Source organism: Megalobrama amblycephala, linkage group LG7, assembly GCF_018812025.1.
Source record: "Megalobrama amblycephala isolate DHTTF-2021 linkage group LG7, ASM1881202v1, whole genome shotgun sequence".
NCBI classification, from domain to species: domain Eukaryota; kingdom Metazoa; phylum Chordata; class Actinopteri; order Cypriniformes; family Xenocyprididae; genus Megalobrama; species Megalobrama amblycephala.
Window position 1 is genome coordinate 53,434,201 of NC_063050.1, and position 23,761 is coordinate 53,457,961.

Genomic DNA, 23,761 nt, shown 5'->3' on the forward strand with positions numbered 1-23,761 from the left:
TGCACTGTCCTTTGTCTGAGGGACTTTGTGGCACAGATGGCACATTCTCACAGTATTTGTTTTGTCACCCTCTTTATCTGACATTTAGAATAGCAATGCTTATTGCCTGGAACATCTTGAAATGCTGTAGCCCAGCTAAATATTTAATGGCATCTCTGTATTTGTTTGTTTTCATCTTCCCAAGTGCAATTTAAGTTGTCATAAAGATAGATCTAGATTGCATTTGTAAATTTGCATTTGTGAAACATATAATTATTTGGGTCATTCTGCAAAATAGGTGTCGTTTGTGTCGCTCATCTGTGCATAAAGTTTCTTGTGTGTGTGTGTATATATATATATATATATATATATATATATATATATATATATATATATATATATATATAAAATCAATAAATCAAAATATAATTAATAAATATTGTTATACAATGTCAGAACTTTTAAAATCAATTTATCAAACAGGAAAAGGCTCCATTTCTATACAACGATCAAGTTCTCAATATAGCATCTGTCATGCGTTTCTGCTGATGTAAGATGAAGTCATGAAGACACCAGCGCTGGTGATAATGGCTTTGTTCACTGGAAAAGGCTCAGCGATGCCTCGTTAGCACTTCTTAAGTATTTTCATCTTCCGTTCTTATTAGCGGAGCCATTTGCAGATAGCGTTTAGCATTATCCATTTAGTTTGGCACTCTAAAAGCTTGCATTACTTATAGCATAGTCTTCCAATCAATACTGTGCAAACAGCCATTTAAGGCCTATGAGGACATCTCACTTTATAGAAGGCTTTTTTGGGTTAAACTGGAAGAGATCTTGGTTGATTTTAGCAAGAGCACTGGTCTAAAATGGCTTTTTTTTTCATGTTACATTCTCAGAGCCTTTCATTCGCACAGTCTGTCAAAACAAACCACATGTACTGTACGTCTCTAACAGCTACACCCATGTCCACTGACAGCGGCTTTGCATGCAGTTTTAGGTTAACCAAACAATGTTAAATCACTTCGGAATGATATGTGTATGTGTTTTCAAGTTTTCACTGCAATTCTCCACTTGTAAATTTACTTCTCTTCCATGTTCTGTTGCGTTAAACATCATCCTGTAATAAATTCCTAGAATTGTGATCTTAATGAATTCCAGTGTACTTGTTAGACATAAACAAGTTTATACCTGAACAGCAGAGGTTGTTATAAACGCAGCTCTGATGGTGGAAAACAGCCATAAATTTTCTTCAGCCAGCAGGACTTTACATGTCAAGTGCGAGAATCTTTTATGGTTTTTATGGGCTGTTTTTGCTAATCCAGTGTGGACCCAACACTACACCAGAGGCCCGTAACGACACCTGAAGGTGCGATCTAATCACGACTCCTCTCTGTTTGCATTTTATTGCCAATTTAGCCGCTCCGAGTGCAGCTCTACTGCGACTGTGAAATTTTAATGCAAGTGTGTTTTTATTGCGTCTTTCCAGGACTTAATGAAAATAGCTTCTGATCATATTGAACATTTATGATGGTTGTTTTACTTGTTTTATGGATAACTGAACTGTTGATGAATTGTCATGGAACAATTTTCAGACAAAATATTGATGTCATAAATAACTACTGAATGACTGCCATGTTCATACAGCCTACCACGGTGGTACCATGGTACATATATCCCAAAAAAAAAAAAAAAGGTAATATAGTAACATGCCAATTTTAATTAAAAGTAAATTTCTGTCATTAAGTACTCACCCGATCATGTCGTTCCAAACCTGTAAGACCTTTGTTCATCTTTGGAACACAGATTAAGATATTTTTTATTGAAATCCGAGAGGTTTTTTATCCCCCATAGAAAGCAACATATTTAATATATTTATTTTCAAGGTTCAGAAAAGTAGTAAAGACAACGTTAAAATAGTCAACCTGACTACAGTGGTTCAACCTTAATGTTATGAAGCGATGTGAATACTTTTTGTGTGCAAAAACAAAACAAAAATAACGACTTTATACAACAATTTCGAATTTTCGAAGATGAATGAAGGTCTTACGGATGTGGAACGACATGAGGGTGAGTAATTAATGACAGAAATTGTATTTTTGGGTGAACTAACCCCTTTAATTATCCCAATTCTGACAGAAAACATATTGTATGTTGACTATGATAAGTACCATGATACTGAATGATTGCCATTTTCATGTACCATAGTATTATGCCAAATAAAAAAAATAAATAAAAAAAACATAGTAGTGATATTGTCATAACTATTTTGTAAATAATAACAGACTGATTGTGATACTAAACGACTGACTATTTAAACGAGTACCAGTATTACCATGTCCAAAAGCATGAATTGCGATAAATACCATGGCACTAAATGATTACCATATTAATATACCATGGTATATCTATCCAAAATATAGTAACATGTCCAATAGTAATGCTATGGTACCTTTTAGGATATCAGTTGTCAGTAAACTGGTTAACACACTAGTTAGAATGATATAATCAGCACAAAACTCAGATTGTTTCAGCACTGTGCTCTTTTACAGAAGCATCAAACACATCTCTAATTGAGCAGAGAGCTTTGCCTTCCTGACCTCCCATCATGCCCAGAGAGTGAGAGGGAGGCACTTTCCAACTGACAAACGACTGAACAACAAGAGAAAGTCAAGAGGAGATTAAGGAGATGAGGCTTTTTGAGGTTCCTCTGTGGTTCAGAGGAGTGAAATGTCGCTTGATCAACAAAGAGGGAGGAATTCTGTCGGCCCCCTTTTGCCAGGACATGAATGGATTTTCCACTGGCGTGACATCTGGGGAATTGCAAGTTCAGGGGGAACATAGACACCTATTGAGATGCACTGCCAGTCAGTGTGACATCAGGGGTTCAATTAAATTAATTTACCATCCACTTTTTGAATAAAAATATGGCCTGCATTAATGAGGAGTATGATTAAATGGATGGGGTGACAAATGTTTTGTCCTGAAATCAACCAAGAACGTATAAGCAGTGGTCGTGTTTAAAGTGCCCCTATTATGCTTTTTCAGATATTAGCCTAGCTTTTATGTAGTGTCTAATATAGCTGTTTGTGAATGAAAGGGTCTGCAAAGTTTTAAAGATCAAAGTACAGGATAAATTGAGTTATTTTCTCCTAAACGAAATAACTGATTCTGAACTGCAGTCATCAGTAATTAATTCCAACCTACTTAGGTTTGAGTAGTCGAGACCAGCTCATTCGAGTTCAAGTCGAGACCGAGACCAGAGAGGGTCGAGTCCGAGTCGAGACCGAGATCAGAGATGGTCGAGTCCAAGTCGAGACCGAGATCAGAGAGGGTTGAGTCCGAGTCGAGACCGAAACCAGAGAGGGTTGAGTCCGAGTCGAGACCGAGACCAGAGAGGGTCGAGTCCGAGTTGAGACCGAGACCAGAGAGGGTCGAGTCCGAGTCAAGACGGAGAACAGAGAGGGTCGAGTCCAAGTTGAGACTGAGATCAGAGAGGGTCGAGTCCAAGTTGAGACTGAGATCAGAGAGGGTCGAGTCTGAGTCGAGACCGAGACCAGAGAGGGTCGAGTCCGAGTTGAGACAAAGACCAGAGAGGGTCGAGTCCGAGTCGAGACCAGAGAGGGTCGAGTCCGAGTCGAGACCGAGATCAGAGATGGTCGAGTCCAAGTCGAGACCGAGATCAGAGAGGGTTGAGTCCGAGTCGAGACCGAAACCAGAGAGGGTCGAGTCCGAGTCAAGACGGAGAACAGAGAGGGTCGAGTCCAAGTTGAGACTGAGATCAGAGAGGGTCGAGTCCAAGTTGAGACTGAGATCAGAGAGGGTCGAGTCTGAGTCGAGACCGAGACCAGAGAGGGTCGAGTCCAAGTTGAGACTGAGATCAGAGAGGGTCGAGTCCAAGTTGAGACTGAGATCAGAGAGGGTCGAGTCTGAGTCGAGACCGAGACCAGAGAGGGTCGAGTCCGAGTTGAGACAAAGACCAGAGAGGGTCGAGTCCGAGTCGAGACCAGAGAGGGTCGAGTCCGAGTCGAGACCGAGATCAGAGATGGTCGAGTCCAAGTCGAGACCGAGATCAGAGAGGGTTGAGTCCGAGTCGAGACCGAAACCAGAGAGGGTCGAGTCAGAGTCGAGACCGAAACCAGAGAGGGTCGAGTCCGAGTCGAGACCGAGACCAGAGAGGGTCGAGTCCGAGTTGAGACTGAGACCAGAGAGGGTCGAGTCCGAGTCGAGACTGAGAACAGAGAGGGTCGAGTCCAAGTTGAGACTGAGATCAGAGAGGGTCGAGTCCAAGTTGAGACTGAGACCAGAGAGGGTCGAGTCCGAGTCAAGACGGAGAACAGAGAGGGTCGAGTCCAAGTTGAGACTGAGATCAGAGAGGGTCGAGTCCAAGTTGAGACTGAGATCAGAGAGGGTCGAGTCTGAGTCGAGACCGAGACCAGAGAGGGTCGAGTCCGAGTCGAGACCGAGACCAGAGAGGGTCGAGTCCGAGTCGAGACCGAGATCAGAGATGGTCGAGTCCAAGTCGAGACCGAGATCAGAGAGGGTTGAGTCCGAGTCGAGACCGAAACCAGAGAGGGTCGAGTCCGAGTCAAGACGGAGAACAGAGAGGGTCGAGTCCAAGTTGAGACTGAGATCAGAGAGGGTCGAGTCCAAGTTGAGACTGAGATCAGAGAGGGTCGAGTCTGAGTCGAGACCGAGACCAGAGAGGGTCGAGTCCAAGTTGAGACTGAGATCAGAGAGGGTCGAGTCCAAGTTGAGACTGAGATCAGAGAGGGTCGAGTCTGAGTCGAGACCGAGACCAGAGAGGGTCGAGTCCGAGTTGAGACAAAGACCAGAGAGGGTCGAGTCCGAGTCGAGACCAGAGAGGGTCGAGTCCGAGTCGAGACCGAGATCAGAGATGGTCGAGTCCAAGTCGAGACCGAGATCAGAGAGGGTTGAGTCCGAGTCGAGACCGAAACCAGAGAGGGTCGAGTCAGAGTCGAGACCGAAACCAGAGAGGGTCGAGTCCGAGTCGAGACCGAGACCAGAGAGGGTCGAGTCCGAGTTGAGACTGAGACCAGAGAGGGTCGAGTCCGAGTCGAGACTGAGAACAGAGAGGGTCGAGTCCAAGTTGAGACTGAGATCAGAGAGGGTCGAGTCCAAGTTGAGACTGAGACCAGAGAGGGTCGAGTCCGAGTCAAGACGGAGAACAGAGAGGGTCGAGTCCAAGTTGAGACTGAGATCAGAGAGGGTCGAGTCCAAGTTGAGACTGAGATCAGAGAGGGTCGAGTCTGAGTCAAGACCGAGACCAGAGAGGGTCGAGTCCGAGTTGAGACAAAGACCAGAGAGGGTCGAGTCCGAGTCGAGACCGAGACCAGAGAGGGTCGAGTCCGAGTCGAGACCGAGACCAGAGAGGGTCGAGTCCGAGTCGAGACTGAGACCAAAGAGGTTGGAGTCCAAGACAAGTTCAAATTTACAGAAGGTTGGGTCTGAGACAAGTCCTAAAGAAATCTAAAGACCTAAAAGAATATGTAAATATTTGGTGGAAACAATAAAATTGGCACCATACTCATCAAATATACCATGGCATGTACACAGTATTTTATGTACTTAGGGTGATATTGGTTTAAAAAATATTATTAGTTAAGGGTCAAAGGCCACATAGTAGGTGGTGTAAAGGTAATTTGTTAGAAAAGATTTCTATTTTGAATAAATGCTGTTATTTTTAACATTTTTAAATCAAAGATTTTAAATCAATCGAATGATGAATGATCACAGCATGTTACAAAAAACATTAAGCAGTTGCTTAATCTGAATTTCAGCTCTGGATCTTCCTCTGCTTTTGAAACTGCATGTAAAGAAGGTAAAGTTGAATGTACATTTAATCAATGCAGTATATCCCTTTTATCACTACTAAACTTAATGTCACAATCAGCATGTTGCATTTCGTTCAGCAAACTAGCTAAGACATACAAAAAGAAAATAAGCACATTCGCCTATGTAATTGAAGAGATTATTCAGCTTTCAATTTGTTTGCACTTGAAATGTTAGTAATAATCCTGGAGATGTTGCAGAAGCCAGTTTCACAGCAGTGTTGATTAGTTTGCTAGATGTACCCTGCTAAATGAAAGTGGAAATGTGCCATTAAACTCTGTGCAAATGGTCCATCGGTACTGACATCAAACCTTGCATTTCTAAGGCTGTACATTTGAATGTGAGAAGGCAAGAATGACAGCTTAAAGGGACAATTCACCCAAAAATGAAAATTATCCCATGATTTACTCGCCCTCAAGCCACCCCATAGGTTTTTCTTCTTTCAGACAAACACAATCAGAGTTATAAAAAAAAAAATCTTGGCTCTTCTAAATTTTAATGGCGCTCACAATTTTGAAGTACAAAAAGAACATCCATCTATCATAAAATAATTCATAGTACTCCAGGGGGTTAATAAAGGCCTTCTGAAGTGAAGCGATGGGTTTTTGTAAAAAAAAAAAAAAAAAACAACAACAACAAAAAAAAAAAAATACTGACATACGTTTTACAGGAAATTTCTATTTCAGTCTTTCAAAATGTCATGCTAAATTCAATGCATTACTTGCCATTTCTTTTTGAAATTTACTAGCAATTTCTGAAAATTGTTTAAAAGAACAACATATATCTTTAACTATATCATCATATATCATATAACTTTTTGTCAGTGTGGTTGTTTATTCAAATAGGGAATAAGGCACAATAAAATATCTATAATTATATGATTGAGCTGGAAGGATGTTGGTTTAGAAAAGCCCATTTCTTGGGTTCTCCCCTGAAAACGTCTTCTCCGAGGTGGTTAGGAATTGCCCACATTTATGCCCGTTGTGGTTATTCTGCTCATAAAAACATCTGCTGAATCTGCAAAACAGCATGATGCAGCAGCATGCCATGCCACGGAAGAAAAAAAAAAAACCTACTGACTGCACTGGTGTTTTATTCACCCTACTCAGCCGCACGGTAATTGTGGCTTTGGGGGAATAAAATATAGAGTGGCTATCTGAATGCACGCCTCCATTAAACTGTAACTTAAACCATCTGATGGAATGTCTTTGTGTTTTAAAGCTATTCAAACCCTTTACTGGCAGAGGCGGTTGGACGGCGTATCAACCAGCGCTCCACTAACAGACTTTGGGTTTGCTTTTTTACAAGTGCTTCTCTCTTCCTAGCCACATCCTTTGTATTTTACACGGATTTAGCCCTGGATGCCGCAGCCTAGTGACCATAAAATGTCAACACTGACTGTTAAGAGAGATGGTGAACGTCAACAGAGCAATAAAATGACAGATTGAGAAGCAGAGGTTACACAGCCACAAAAGGAAATTGTAGGATGTCACTTTTCAAAACTCTGATAGCTAATAACTATATGAAATGTTTAGATGAGCCTTTCAAATTGTGGGGCATCAAAAATAGACAGAGAGTCCATGCAAATGTACTAATGTACAAATGATTTTTTAGCAACAACAATCCGAGGTGAAAGTACATTTCATTATATATTGAAATATACATAAAAGTTGATTGAGTGGGAAATTATTATATTATATTTTATCCTCAATGCTTTATAGAAGTGGATTTATTGAAGTTTCTATGGTAACTGCTTCTTTGATAAGATGAATGGGTATGAGAAACTTTTTATATAATTCATATTTGAACTGAAACCAAGTTAAACAAGCAAAAGAGTTCATTTCTCTAGCAAACTAACATACGGTGGAAACTGAATTACTTTTCTGAGGTAAATGTAATGCTACGTGACATTGTTTACAAGCAGTTTTATTGATGTCTTTCTGCCATTGAAACACAGATTGAGTGATTACACAAGATATGATATGTTTCAGTAAGTTGTACTGTATCTTTCAACATACCTTTAGATGTTTTTTTTTCATGCTGTATCTAGCGCATGCTTTAACTGAGGCACCTAAACAGCGATGTATCACGCCACATTAAAAAGCATCAAAACGGAATTTATTGTTTGAATTTTGTGATAAAATGGAAAGAATTTGAAAGATGACACTTTGTTTCTTATCGAAAGTAACAGAACATAGAGCTTATTGCAATTATTGGTGGTAAATATAAAGTTCAGTCATGAAACTCTATCTATCGCTGATTGGTTATTTCAGTACTGCGATGTAGCGTCTGGAGCGATCAAACACAATTATTTAATATATTTAAGGAATTACCCATAAACTCACCCTATCAAAGTTCTGTGAACCCATCCCCCTAAAACTGCAACTAGCATCCTAAATGTAGCTAAACCACAGGCAGAACTAGGTGTCCTGTTACAGATACTTGGAACTTTTACAATCAGAAAGAATTTTGCAGAGACTCTGAGTGACTCTGACTTCATTCTTTCTAAGAAAGACAAATAAACCATCTTAATCCTATGTATTCTCTATATAACCATTTGGGAAATGTATAAACATGTATCCAATTTTCCCATCTCGTGACTTTCCTTTTATAGGCTTTATTCTATGTATTAATTCTCTCTTTTGAACTATTTTGGTATTAATGTTCCATAGTTGCAAATGTATAGTTAACTGAAATCACATTGGTAGCATGTTTGGTATCTACGGACTCCAACTTTCGTTTCCTATTTGGTAATTTATGTTACATGTTACTAACTCTGTGACACATTAGTATTATAAGAATCTAGAAGGTTCTTTTCTCATTCATCCAATCCAGAGTCTCATGCTAATATCTTGCTACAGAACAAAGACTCGTAAAACTTCCTTTCGAGGGAGCAACTCCTTATTGGCTCAGACACCTTAAGAGGGTGTGACATCTTCACCCCTTATATTCACTGATCACAAGATCAAATTCTCTTTCTCTCTTCCCTTTTACTGAAACATGCTAGAAGCTAGAAGCTTCTACAGAACCCCAAGCTTGTGCCAGGCTTCGGCCTAGAAACTTCCATTTACCAAAGATCCTCTGAATCCAACTGGTTCTCTTTCATCAAGGCAATATCAGCAAAGATTCAATGGAAGCCTCTACAAATTGCATCAGGACAGTTTTAATTCAACTTGGAGAGACATGCAAGTATCAGACTTAGTCTCATTATCTGATACATTAAGTATCCTTGCCCCTTTTAAAACTAAAAACTGATGGTTTGCTCAAGGCTGTTGATCTGCTGAATGTTAAACAATGCTGTAACTTCTCGCTTTCCTGTACTCTGCTGTAGCTCTCTCTCTCTCTTGGTAAACTGTATGCATGTATGTGTGTGAATGTTAGAGTAGTTTAAGTGCTTAGTCTAGTTACTAAAGTCTCGTTCATGTCACACGTAAAGTTGTCTGTGTTTTGCGCTCATATGCTGGAGTCCCTATTCATGCAGATCCTGACTACAGGCTTTTAGAAGTACTGTACAATAAGATTGTTATTTCCCATAACCTGGAAATGAACATTTCTTAGAATTAATAAACAATTAACACTGTGTGTTCATTGGACAACGGGTTAATTGATTGTAATATTAATTTGATTACATTAAGTTAATTTTATTAACTGATCCAAATATTTATAATTAATTATAAGTAGTTATGAATAATTATTCATATTTATTTTGAGCTAATTTGCTACAGCAACACCAACCAATCGGAGGTACTTCCTCATTTACGTGGCTTTATTTATGCCGAATCCTAGATGCGATCAGCACGCCGCACAATATGAGAACTCCTATAATCCCACCTCCTCTCCAGCGCCACCTGTAGAGATCTGCTACGGGGGGTTCTTTCATTCTGCAGCAGCCTTTCCTTTCTTGTTTTATTTGACTAAGCTGAACAATTATGTATTTGCTCAGCAGCAGCAGCAGCAGCAGCGTAAGCAGATCTCGTCTGCCAAAATCAAAGCGTATGTACATTCCATGCTCCATGCTAATAAAATGCTGGTTGAATCTATTCACTCCGAGAGTTGTCATGATTGAAATGGTAGTTAAAATGGTTAGGCTACAACAGGGGTGATTCTAGGATTTCAATATTAGGATATATTATATATCTATAGATAGATAGATAGATTGATAGATAGACATGAACAATACAGTAGGTTCTACACTTCCCTGAATATTGAATTAATTTCTAATCATTTTAAATAACCAACTAATATTCATTAATATTCATTAAGAATATATACAAACATTATATTCCTGTAAATGTCCAGATTGGCAATATGCGCGTAAAAAAAAAAAAAAAAAAAAAAAAAAAAAAAAATCAACATTACACTACGATAAAATGATTATACGATTAGTGCGATTATACTATGGGGCTGTTGAATGTCGAATCTGATTGGCTGACCAGCATTCTAAGGTGTGCAATTATTTTCAGGGAAATGCACGGCTAAAGTAGTTCCAGGCAGGTATTGACCGAATTACAGTTCCATATGACTTCGCCAAATGATTTCGGTTATCTCAATAGGTCCTACAGCCTACAACCGCAAAAGAAACAAAACCCACAATGACACAGACCAAGCAAATAAATATAGTAAACAACAGGATGAAAACAACAAATTATTGTCATGGTTTTTGCCACAAAATACGTTTTATTATATACGCGGAGGAGCCAAAGCCTGCCACCAGTTTCATGTGAGTTGAGGCAATCACAAATTAGTGTACATATTACGGAGTTAATCACAGTTTTTGGGGGGCTGCAGGAGGCAAAGCCTTTTGTAGCCTGAAAGAAAATTGTCACGGCTGAAATATCAACATCTTTATATACTGTAACGTCACTTGTGCTGTGCTAAAAAAACTGGTCCGAGTGTTTCAAAGCCAGGTAGGATTTTTGAATAACGTCTATGTATGACGTTATGAATGTATTCAGGGCACAGAATCATAGCGCTCTGGCTGACCGAGGTTATAAAACGTCTTCATTTATTTTGCAGGATAATTACACTTGGCATTAACGGACAAAAATGCGCCACTGGCAGCCTAAAAGAGAGCACGGATCCAGTTGTTTGGGTCAGAGCGCTTCTTGCCAAGTTCAACATAAAATCCTCCTGCCATATCATTAAAAGGCTGCAGTAGGAATGCATATTCCCCTTTTACACTTACAAGTCTCCCACCAGACATTTTTATACTCATGATCGGATCACACGAAGCCGACGGTGTAGCATGAGAATGACTCTCAGTTAACCCTGCAGATGTGGCTCACTTATTCATCTTATAATGTTGCTAGAGTTTCCAAAACCTCCTCACTTATTTCCATTTCTCCTCTGGCCCGGACCCACATTTGCTGTTAAAAGCCTCCTACATGCACTGGAAACGGAGAGTGTTATGGAAATGGCGCTCATAATATCTAATGAAGGCGTACCTATTTGGCTTAGAAATAAATATCAGTTGCTAAACAACATTACATTTATTTCTGCTGGAACTTTGTGACCTTATTTATCGGTTTACGCAAACGCAACGGTCATTTTTCTTTGGATACCCTGTCATCTTTGTAGACGTTGGGATGCAAATTAGGAGCAATCAGTGCTGGGAAAACATACTAAATCACAGGTGATGATTCATAATGCAAGAAGACAGTTTTCGGTTCATGCATCAGTCGGCATGAGCATGTCAACCGTAGCTGATTTGTGGCAAAAAAGCAATTGACTAGCATGACACCCTACAAATCACCAGCAACCAAGACCAAATATTCACCTTATCTTCTAACCTACATCATCCGCTTGACATTTTGCTGTGTCTGTACACATAAGCCGGAGACATCTGGAAGTCAAGTAATTAGTCAGATGAGCCTCCAAGCTAGATGTGGAACAGTCCGGTTAGACGCCTACACATAATAAAGTAGGCCTGCATCGAGCGAACGCCTCCGAAACATCCTCCACAATGTGGATTACCACCAATTCAACTGCAGAACGTGTTTTATCAACTGAAAACACAAGTCTAACATGACTTCACGTTTGTGATTTCTCTAAACTGAACGTGAACTTCAAAGACACATCCAAGAAGAAGATTGTATTGCTCAGAGGTTGCTCTTTCATAGCTCAGGAGAATGAAGAGAGTTCTCAGTTTTGTTTTATATGAGAATTTTTGGAATTTCCTCTTTAAAAAGAAACAAATGAGACACATACAGTAATATTATGAAGCTATAAAAGTAAAAAGTGTATCACTGCTCAGATACCGTAATTCGGCTATTGTTTGAGTTCATGTTAGGACTGTCGTTTTAAACATTAAACGTTTAACCGTTCCAAACGTTTAAATGATTAACAATATTTGCATAAAAATATGTAGATGGAAACTCTTTTTGTGATGAAAACCCATAAATCTAACACTGCTTAAAGAGTATGACAGCTTAAGTTATCTGCATGTATCTTCAAGTACTTTAACACACCACGAGCTCAACTTCCTGACTCTATTTAGTGTCTTACAGCATGAAGAGCCTCGTTACTTTAAATGGCTTGTTCTCGTTCACTTTGCTCCCAAGAGAGACGTCTATAAGTCTCAAGGCTAAGTGCTTCCATTAAAACTTCAATGAGTTATAAAACCTATGTAAATTCATTTCCTTAATCATACTTATGATACTTGGGTGACGTACTGCTTTTAGTTGCAAAAGTGCTTCCCTTTTCACAGACAGGAAGATTCTTCCAGGTCTCTGATCCAAATCATTTTAGACACTTAAAGCTCCAAAATCAAGAGAGCTGCTCATTTAGGCATATTTTTTTATGCTTAAAACATTTCAATATTTGATCTTAATGACATAGCTTACCTTAAAATGAAACATTTACGTTAATTTACTCACCCTCAGGCCATTGAAGATGTAGGTGACTTTACTTCGTCTTCAGTAGAACAGTAAAGAAGATTTTTAGCTGAAACAGTGGTTATCATTCATATAATGGAAGTCAACGTGTGCCGTCACTTTGAGATTCAAAAAAACATGCAGACAAAACAAAATTAATACCTGTGGATCCTGGCGATACATTGAGGTCTTACAAAGCGAATCGATTGTTCTGTGCAAGAAGCTAAACATTACACTGTGTGCAGAATTATTAGGCAAGCTAACTTTCTGATCATATTTTTTTTCCAAACACATTTTACCAATTTCAATACACATTAATCTTAATAACTACTATTAATAATGTTTTTAATCATTTATAAGTGATATATAATTGTTCATGAAGGCTGGAAATGAAAAATGCCTTATATTCAGGTGTGCAGAATTATTAGGCAGGTTTGCTTTTACAGGCAAAATGAGCCAAAAAAGAGATTTAACTTAGACTGAAAAGTCAAAAATGATTAAATACTCACGAGAAGGACGCAATACTAATGCAATACTAGAAATTGCAAAGTTAAAGCATGACCAATGGACAGCAAAATGCTCATTGGGTCAGCGGGGTCATACAAAAACAGGTGGAAAAGAAAAGACACATGTTAACTGCAAAAGAGTTAAGAATTAAGGTGAAGAGTTAAGTGTGAAACCATCAGGAACCTTTTAGTCTCCAGCGCCACCATTTTCCAGAACTGCAACCTACCTGGAGTCTCCAGAAGTGCAAGGTGTCTCAGAGACTTAGTTAGGTTAGCTAAAGAATCCTAAAAAATGACCCGCTCTTAATAAGAATCACAAGCTGAAGTGTTATAAAATACATGAAGACTGGGTTTTTATAGGCCTTATAGACAGACAGATTGAGAGTGACTCCTGAAGGACCAGCACCACATCCTCTTTTACCACTGTTTGAAGAATTTATCTTTCAGAATCTGGCAGTAAGTTTTGGAAGATCATTTTTAGTCCATCTCTGCAAGACGGACATTTCAGGATAAGAGAGGGACTAAAAGTAAACTCCCACACCTTACTGACAGATTTTGGAAGATAAATTCTTCAAACAGTGGTACAAGAGGATGTGGTGCTGGTCCTTCAGGAGTCACTCTCAAGCTGTCTGTCTATAAAGCCTATAAAAACCCAGTCTTCATGTATTTCACAACATTTCAGCTTGTGATTATTATTAAGAGCGGGTCATTTTTTAGGATTCTTTAGCTAACCTAAGTCTCTGAGATCCTGACACCTTGCACTTCTGGAGACTCCAGGTAGGTTGCAGTTCTGGAAAATGGTGGCGCTGGAGACTAAAGGGTTCCTGATGGTTTCACACTTAATTCTTCACCTTAATTCTTAAATCTTTTGCAGTTAACATGTGTCTTTTCTTTTCCACCTGATTTTGTATGACCCCGCTGACCCCATGAGCATTTTGCTTTCCCTTGGTCATGCTTTCACTTTGCAAATTCTAGTATTGCATTAGTATTGCGTCCTTCTCGTGAGTATTTAATCATTTTTGACTTTTCAGTCTAAGTTAAATCTCTTTTTTTGGCTCATTTTGCCTGTAAAAGCAAACCTGCCTAATAATTCTGCACACCTGAATATAAGGTATTTTTCATTTCCAGCCTTCATGAACAATTATATATCACTTATAAATGATTAAAAACAATATTAATAGTAGTTATTAAGATTGATGTGGATTGGAATTGGTAAAATGTGCTTGGAAAAAAAATATGATCAGAAAATCAGCTTGCCTAATAATTCTGCACACAGTGTATTTATAGCATTATTACTTGTAATTCACAGCCTTAGCAAACGGTCCTGAGCACATTCACAACAGTCTGCAGCGTAAGCTTCCTGTCGCATAATGACGTATGAAAGGGAGCAAACTAATACGTGAGCTGACAATGCGTTTACAACAGAGAGGGAAGATGCACATGTTGTATTGTTCATCAAATTAGTACTTACTTGTGCTTATCCTGGATGCCACAACTTATACAGTGGGTACGGAAAGTATTCAGACCCCCTTAAATTTTTCACTCTTTGTTATATTGCAGCCATTTGCTGAAATCATTTAAGTTCATTTTTTTCCCCTCATTAATGTACACACAGCACCCCTTATTGACAGAAAAACACAGAATTGTTGACATTTTTGCAGATTTATTAAAAAAGAAAAACTGAAATATCACATGGTCCTAAGTATTCAGACCCTTTGCTCAGTACATATTTAGTAGAAGCACCCTTTTGATCTAATACAGCCTTGAGTCTTTTTGGGAAAGATGCAACAAGTTTTTCACACCTGGATTTGGGGATCCTCTGCCATTCCTCCTTGCAGATCCTCTCCAGTTCTGTCAGGTTGGATGGTAAACGTTGGTGGACAGCCATTTTTAGGTCTCTCCAGAGATGCTTAATTGGGTTTAAGTCAGGGCTCTGGCTGGGCCATTCAAGAACAGTCACGGAGTTGTTGTGAAGCCACTCCTTCGTTATTTTAGCTGTGTGTTTAGGGTCATTGTCTTGTTGGAAGGTAAACCTTTGGCCCAGTCTGAGGTCCTGAGAACTCTGGAGAAGGTTTTCGTCCAGGATATCCCTGTACTTGGCCGCATTCATCTTTCCCTTGATTGCAACCAGTCGTCCTGTCCCTGCAGCTGAAAAACACCCCCACAGCATGATGCTGCCACCACCATGCTTCACTGTTGGGACTGTATTGGACAGGTGATGAGCAGTGCCTGGTTTTCTCCACACATACCACTTACAATTAAGGCCAAAAAGTTCTATCTTGGTCTCATCAGACCAGTGAATCTTATTTCTGTGTTTTTCAGCAAACTCCATGCGGGCTTTCATGTGTCTTGCACTGAGGAGAGGCTTCCGTCGGGCCACTCTGCCATAAAGCCCCGACTGGTGGAGGGCTGCAGTGATGGTTGACTTTCTACAACTTTCTCCTATCTCCGACTGCATCTCTGGAGCTCAGCCACAGTGATCTTTGGTTTCTTCTTTACCTCTCTCACTAAGGCTCTTCTCCCCGATAGCTCAGTTTGGCTGGACGGCCAGCTCTAGGAAGGGTTCTGGTCGTCCCAAACGTCTTCCATTTAAGGATCATGGAGGCCACTGTGCTCTTAGGAACCTTAAGTGCAGCAGAAATTTTTTTGTAACCTTGGCAGGATCTGTGCCTTGCCACAATTCTGTCTCTGAGCTCTTCAGGCAGTTCCTTTGACCTCATGATTCTCATTTGCTCTGACATGCACTGTGAGCTGTAAGGTCTTATATAGACAGGTGTGTGGCTTTCCTAATCAAGTCCAATCAGTATAATCAAACACAGCTGGACTCAAATGAAGGTGTACAACCATCTCAAGGATGATCAGAAGAAATGGACAGCACCTGAGTTAAATATATGAGTGTCACAGCAAAGGGTCTGAATACTTAGGACCATGTGATATTTCAGTTTTTCTTTTTTAATGAATTTGCAAAAATGTCAACAATTCTGTGTTTTTCTGTCAATATGGGGTGCTGTGTGTACATTAATGAGGAAAAAAAAAAAAAGAACTTAAATGAATTTAGCAAATGGCTGCAATATAACAAAGAGTGAAAAATTTAAGGGGGTCTGAATACTTTCCGTACCCACTGTATATGCGTGATCTCAATCAGGAAGATTGAATTTCTCATAGATTCTCAATGTTAAAGCTCCAGCGCATATGTCATCATATGACATGATTTTCGCGTGCAGACTGTCGTGAATTCGCTCAGGACTGTTTTCCGAGGTTGTAGATTACAAGTAATAATGTTCAGTTTCATGCACCTTAAGACCTCAATGTATTGTCAGGATTCACGGGTATTAATTTTGTTTTGTTTGCATATGTTTTTTTTTATCTCAAAGTGACGGCACCCATTGACTTCCATTATATGAATCACAGAGGACAACGGTTTCAGCTAAAAATCTTCTTTACTGTTCTACTGAAGAAAAAGAGACACCTACATCTTGGATGGAGTGAGGGAAAACAGCAAATTTTCATTTTTGAGTGAACTATCCCTTTAAGGACTTATATTTCACAATTTTGAGTTTACATCTCACAATTCTGACTTTCCATTCACACCAAGGACGATCACTATAATGATAACGATAATGATAATGATTTTTTTTTTTTTTTTTTTTTTGCATATTATGAAAGATAAAAACTTTAACAGCCAATCAGAATCCATTCTGCTTTGAAGCACCTCCAGCATTTAAAGTGGCAGACTACAAAACTGCAGTGAGTACTTAGAATGAACAGAACAATATTGTGTGTTGGTGCGGACGCTAATACAGTATCATTATAGTTATCTATCATTCGTGGAGTGAACAGGCCTTATAACTTGCAATTGTGAGTTTATATCACACAACTTTGAGAAAAAGGCTTTTTTTCCTCACAATTGCAAGTTCATATCAAGCAAATCTGAGTTTATAACTAGCAATTGTCAGTTTATATCTTACAATTCTGAGAAAATAACTTGTGAGAATTGTGAAATAAAATTACCTTTTTTATTTTTTATTCCGTGGCGGAAACAAGCTTCCATATTTTTTTGTTTACTGTTGCAGTAAATAATTTCGGTGACCACTTGACATGTATCATAACGTCTTTGAGGAAAAAAAAACAGTTGCTTTAGCAGCTGATGTAACCAATCATGAACAATGCTCATGACAAAACACAACTGCTAAAACTTCTTAATGTTAAAAAACATTCACTATCCTGATAGAAAAGCACCTTATCATTATTTTATGAAGGACATCCAACCTGTTCTTGCTTAAGCCTTGTGGTACAGCCTCCTATACACTTCTGTTCCCTGAGGTTAGCAGCAGTGGCTCTTTTACAACTCAAGTCATGTACACAGTGATGAAAATAAATTGGGTGTAGAGGAGAGACCCATGAGTACGGTTGCCAGACACACACAGGAAGAATCAATGTAGCTGCAATACTGCGTTTTGGCGAGGGCTCAGACAATGCATCTTTACATTTCAGTCAGATGGCCGACGCGTGTTTACCTGCTGTTATCAGACCACAAGCACACTCGCTCATTTGCTCTTTTGTCAACCATGCTGCTGATTTATGTAGTTGTTGCAATGTTTCCATCACAAACTGATTCATTAAAACACAAAAAAACAAGCAAAGAGGGCAATGAGCAAGTTAGCAAGTGTTGTATGGTTAGCCTGTCAAACCTCACACCAATTCTCTGGGGTTTGTGTCTGTTAGCCAAGTCTGAAAAGAGCTGAAATGAGCCTGTGGGTTCTGGGTTTTATAGCTGAGAAATAAATGCATCTCTGATGCGGTCGGATAATACTCAGAATTTATTTCATTTGGGCAACATTGCTCTTCATAAACAACAATAATACTACTACTTACCATTTCAAGGTTCATTTTCAACTGTTTTTGTAATAGAAAGTGTATACGTATATGTTAAAATTAACCTTAACCTTCCAAGAGTGTGATGAATAAACCTAAAGTAGTACCAACTTCTTTTTTTTTTTAATGGGACTGCCAAAAGTTTAGACTTTTAAACCAATTGTTTAATGTTTTGGCCAAATAACTGTTAAAAATCTGTTAAAAGTCGCTTTAAAGGGTTAGTTTACCCAAAAATGAAAATTCTGTCATTTATTACTTACCCTCATGCCGTTCCACACCCGTAAGACCTTCGGAACACAAATTAAGATATTTTAGTTGAAATCCGATGGCTCCGTGAGGCCTCCATAGGGAGCAATGACACTTCCTCTCTCAAGATCCATAAAGGTACTAAAAACATATTTAAATCGGTTCATGTGAGTACAGTGGCTCAATATTAATATTATAAAGCGACGAGAATATTTTTGGAGCGCCCAAAAAAATAAAAAAAATAAAAAAAATAACGACTTATTTAGTGATGGTCGATTTCAAAACACTGCTTCATGAAGCATCGGAGCTCAAATGAATCATTGTATCGAATCATGATTCAGATCGCATGTCAAACTGCCAACGGCTGAAATCACGCGACTTTGGCGCTCTGAACAGCAGATTCGATACACTGATTCATTTGTGCTCTGATGCTTCCTGAAGCAGTGTTTTGAAATCAACCATCACTAAATAAGTCGTTTTTTTTTTTTTTTTTGGTGCTCCAAAAATATTCTCGTCCCTTTATAATATTAATATTGAACCACTGTACTCACATGAACCGATTTACATATGTTTTTAGTACCTTTATGGATCTTGAGAGAGAAAGTGTTATTGCTCCCTATGGAGGCCTCACTAAGCCATCGGATTTCAACTAAAATATCTTAATTTGTGTTCCGAAGATTAACGAAGGTCTTGCGGGTTTGGAATTGTTTGGGTTGCTGGGTTGTATGTTTGGGTCAGATATGGACAAATCCAACCACTGGATTTAAAAATTTAGGTAGCACTTTAGTTTAGGGTCCAATTCTCACAATGAACTTGTTGCTTATTAGCATGCTATTACTAGGATAATACATGACCCAAACATGGGTTGAAACAACCCAACATTTTTAAAGTGTGTGTGTATATATATATATATATATATATATATATATATATATATATATATATATGTCACTGTTATACGTCACAGTATGCAGTATGCAGTACGCAGAAGACTATTTCATTTGATGAGACCTATTCATTAACCATTTACGCACTGGTGTCACAATCAATTTAATGACTGAAGCAAATGAGCAAATGCAAATGCAAAAAAACAAAAAACAAAAAAACCCCAACAACAACACTTTTCTCAAAAACTCTAGGAACATTTGCAGTGATGGTCAGCTGTACAAAATGCAACTGGTGTAATAGACTGCATTCGTTGTGAACTGAGATTTCAACAAAGTCTACAGGTTTAAAGGTATTTCAACATTTTATCTGATAGCAATGTTGGTAACCAACAAGGTCAAGTTCTGCATCCTACTCGACAGCATTCTCAACTCATTCATAGGCTTCTGTCAAGTCATTTCAACTGCAGTCTACTTGGGTGACCTTTTGTAATATTTCATTCATTCAGCACTCACAAATTCAGTTGGTACACATTCAGAGGTAGACCACCATACAGTCAGAAACTGCCATCGGAGCAAAACAAAACGACAAATACTGCCACATACGGGTCAACAGCAACATGACAGGTTGATTCCAATGTCTAAATTAAGCAGATGCAAATTATGTACTGCCTCACAAAAAAAGTTGAGTCTGTCATGGCTTTCATTCCAGCTAACAGGGAACATTCTCGGACCATTCTGGCAACATTCTCTCAATGTTTTTAACAAACATTCTTCCAGAGTGTTCTTTAATAATGTTCTCTAATGCCCAAAGCCTAAATCCGAATACTGCAGTATTACGTTCAGAGTGCTCTGTTCGTCTCAGTAACTGTACGGTGTTGAATTAGCTGCGTTGGCAGCCACAGTAATTTGCTGCCACTCCACATCCTCTGTGTTATGAGTAACGCTGGCCGAGAACAGCACAAAGATTCTTTTTCAAGCCTTCACTTCTGTAAGGACAATTGTAGCTACCTGTACCATTTCTTTTTTTTTGCCTTAAGATATATGAGGCTATTTGTCATTTAGCAAATCCCTTTTCCAAGCAAGCTACTGATCAGACATTTACTACAGGAACAATCCCTATGGAGCAACCTGAGCTTAAGCACTACTTAAGATATTTATACCAGACATACACACACACAGTGTGCGTGTGTGTGTGTGTGTGTGTGTGTGTGTGTGTGTGTGTGTGTGTGTGTGTGTGTGTGTGAGTGAGAGAGAGAGAGAGAGAGAGAGAGAGAGAGAGAGAGAGAGAGAGAGAGAGAGAGAGAACACTGCCTTTCAAAAGTTTGGGGTCAGTGAGATTTGTATTTTTTTTTTTTTTTTTTTATCTCTTATGCTCTCTTATGCTCACCAAGGCAGTAAAAACAGTAATATTGTGAAGTATTGTTACACTTTAAAATGTCTGCTTTCTATTTGAATATATCATTCTAATATGATGATTTGCTGCTCAAGAAACATTTCTGATTATTATTAATGTTGAAAAAAAGTTGTGCTGCTTCGTATTTTTGTGGAAACCAGGATACTTTTTTTTTTTTCAGGATACTTTGATTAATAGAAAGTTCAAAAGAACAGCATTTATTTGAAACAAATCTTTTGTAACATTACACATTTCTGTACTGTCACTTTTGATTAATACAATGCATTTTCACTTAATGAAAGTATTAATTTATTTTACAAAAACACACACACACACACACAAAAAAAAAAGTTATTGACCCCAAACTTTTGAACTAAATGCACATCCTTAACAAATTCAACTGTTAGCTTTTCAGGAATGTCATCATTCTGTCATCATTTACTCACCCTCATATATATACCCTCATATATTATACTGCTTTTATGTCTTTTTTTGAAGCTTGAAAACTTCAGTCTCCATACATTAACTGCATGAAAAAGAGTGAATACCGTTTAATGAGAGGATGATCCACTTTAGTCCATGTCAACAACTTCATTAAATATCGCCAGCATGGATATACAGTGCATTGCTACTCAGAAAATAATTTAAGTACACCAGCAGATGAAGGAGAGGGGGAAAGATGGAGAGAAGGCTGGAAGCCACAAGACAAATGACGGAGGTAAAGTGAGAGGAGGGTTGGACGGCTTACGCTGTGTTGCATCGTCCTCCAGACAATCCTCTGGGATGCGAAAGCAAAAAACAGAGGGAAAAAAGGGATTTCATTGAAAGTGGAGATGACAAAGAGAGAAAGCATACCATGGGCAAACACATGATAAATATGCATTAGACAGAAAAGCAATATGCACGATTACATTTGATGAATGGCATTGCTGGGATATTCCATCCCATTCCCCTCGGTCTCTGAAAGAAAGAAAAAAAAAAAAACGAAAAAAAAAAAAAACAACGAAGTACATCCCCTTTACAAGCAAACACTTCTCTCTAACTCAACATTTATTTAACTGTCACATCTCTCCATTATATATTTGAGGGTTAACTTTAAACTCATCCAATGCACAACCGAGTGGAGAGAAAAAAAAACACTTGCTCATATTGGATAGAAAGTCATTTTAAATGAATTCTCACAGTTAGCCGAAGGCTAAAATAAGATTATGCACAAATGCAATCTTGTTCTACTTTTAAGTCCAATTCACATTTTCATCTATTCTTGTTAAGTATTATGAGTCAGAAGACTTCATTCCAGTAGAGTAACACTTCTTCAACACTTCTACAAGACACTACTTCATCATAAGCCTAAAAAGAGGGGGAAATAACAATAAAATAATAATAATACAGATAAACTTTATCAAACTTTATTAAACCTACATGATTTAACCCTTAAAGGTGAAGTATGTAGGATTTGTTATGGTAAAAAAAAAAAAAAAATTCTCTAAACTTAATTTATTGTTCATTGACTACTATTAATATGCCATTCATGGGTTTATCTCCCCCAACAGTGTGAACATTGAGTCTCCCAGACACCATCTAAACATTGAGAGGAGTCCGCTCAGATCTGTCAATCACATTCCAGCTCAGCCTATAGCGAGAGTTGAGGGCGTGGCTACAGTAGCAGGCAGAGCCAGAGGGTGTTTAACCACTGTGGGACCAAGACTGATGCGTTACATGGGAAAAGACATTCAGCAAGCCAAAATTCACTGCATTCAGACCTTCAAAGTTTAAAAAGATCATGAACACATCAAAGCGAATGGGACATTGCGATGCTACGCACTACAATGGATGCATCAACAACACACAGCATCATCATGCACCCATTTAGAAAGACCAGTTTATAATGTTTACTCATCCTCAAACAGTTGTGGCACTGATACGCTGGATGGGTTTATTATAAGGGGGATGCTTGCATTTGCTCTCGACAGTGTTAGGATACTCAGTTGCTAACTCGTGACACATAGCAACACAGCTAAAAGTGTTCCTTTTATTGAAAGTAACCTACTTTTATCTGTTGAGACCTGCACAAGCATCTGTAAGAGCTGTATTTGTAATGTTTGAGTTGGGGAAGGCGCGATGCGCAAAAGGGTCATTTGCAAGGTTCTTTAAAAATATGCTTTATTTTTTGTAATTTCGCTAGGTGCCACTAGTGTCGCAAAAACTACATACTTCACCTTTAAGAAATTGATAACTTTAGTTTGGGGACAAATTCTCACTATTAACTAGTTGCTTATTACTTAGCTTGCATATTACTAGCATATTGGCTGTTGATTAGTGCTTATAAAGCACATATTCTGCATGACCATATTCTACATCCCTTAATCCTACCACATACCTAAACTTAACAACTACAACAACTATTAATAAGCTGTAAATTAGAAGTTTATTGAGGCAAATTTCATAGTTAATAGTGAATGTTCCCCAAACTAAAGTGTGACCAAGAAATTATATTTTCACATATTTGCACTGCCACTAAAGCTTTTCCCAAGGCAATATCCTGGGTCTGAACTCCTAAGGTCATCATTGCCCACCCACACCTTCCCACACTGCCCCGTTCTGCCCTCCCTGCCACCCACTCACCAGTCTGTCCAGGCTGGTGCCGGCTGCCGTGGTGGGCCTCTCTTCTGGGCTGTAAGGTCTGAAGCGACTGTTGAACACATCCGAGATCCCGCGGGCAGATCGGCCGATTCCAGCTTGTTTGGGATGACCGCATCCTTGAAATACCTATAATTACCAAGTGGGAATGCATCAGCCTGTGTGGTTAGGGTATAAAAACAGCTGAAAGTGAAGTGCAATGAGAGGCTGTATGGTGTCTTGGAGCATTCTTGAAGGAGATTGAGATATTTTGCACTAAATTGTTTAATCGAGCTCGAACAGTACAGTATGGCATGGGTTCAATTCCCAGGGAATGCATGAACAAATGATAGCGTAAACAATGAAAGCTGTGTATGGCGCTTTGGATAAAAACATCTACATAAAAGATTAAGTTCATTTGCTCAGTGTGCACATTTTGAGACACATTTTTTAAACACCATATCCTGATTTGACAGGATGCCTAAAGCATGAAACATACTCTATGCAAGTATATGAATACCACTGATTGAGTAG

The 23,761-nt window shown here is 38.8% G+C and overlaps 1 protein-coding gene across 3 annotated transcripts in view; it reads right to left on the reverse strand.

Annotated features, from left to right (window-relative positions):
• Nucleotides 1–23,761, reverse strand: part of gpc6a (glypican 6a) — a 263,321-nt gene that overhangs the window by 31,407 nt on the left and 208,153 nt on the right. For 2 of the 3 annotated variants that reach the window (XM_048198034.1, XM_048198036.1), the window contains exons 6-7: nucleotides 23,234–23,377; nucleotides 21,357–21,386 (exon numbers count right to left, since the gene is read on the reverse strand). In XM_048198034.1, coding sequence (XP_048053991.1) covers nucleotides 21,357–21,386; nucleotides 23,234–23,377 — 174 coding nt within the window. The remainder of the gene's footprint in view (nucleotides 1–21,356; nucleotides 21,387–23,233; nucleotides 23,378–23,761) is intronic. The other variant, XM_048198035.1, reaches the window with a different exon arrangement.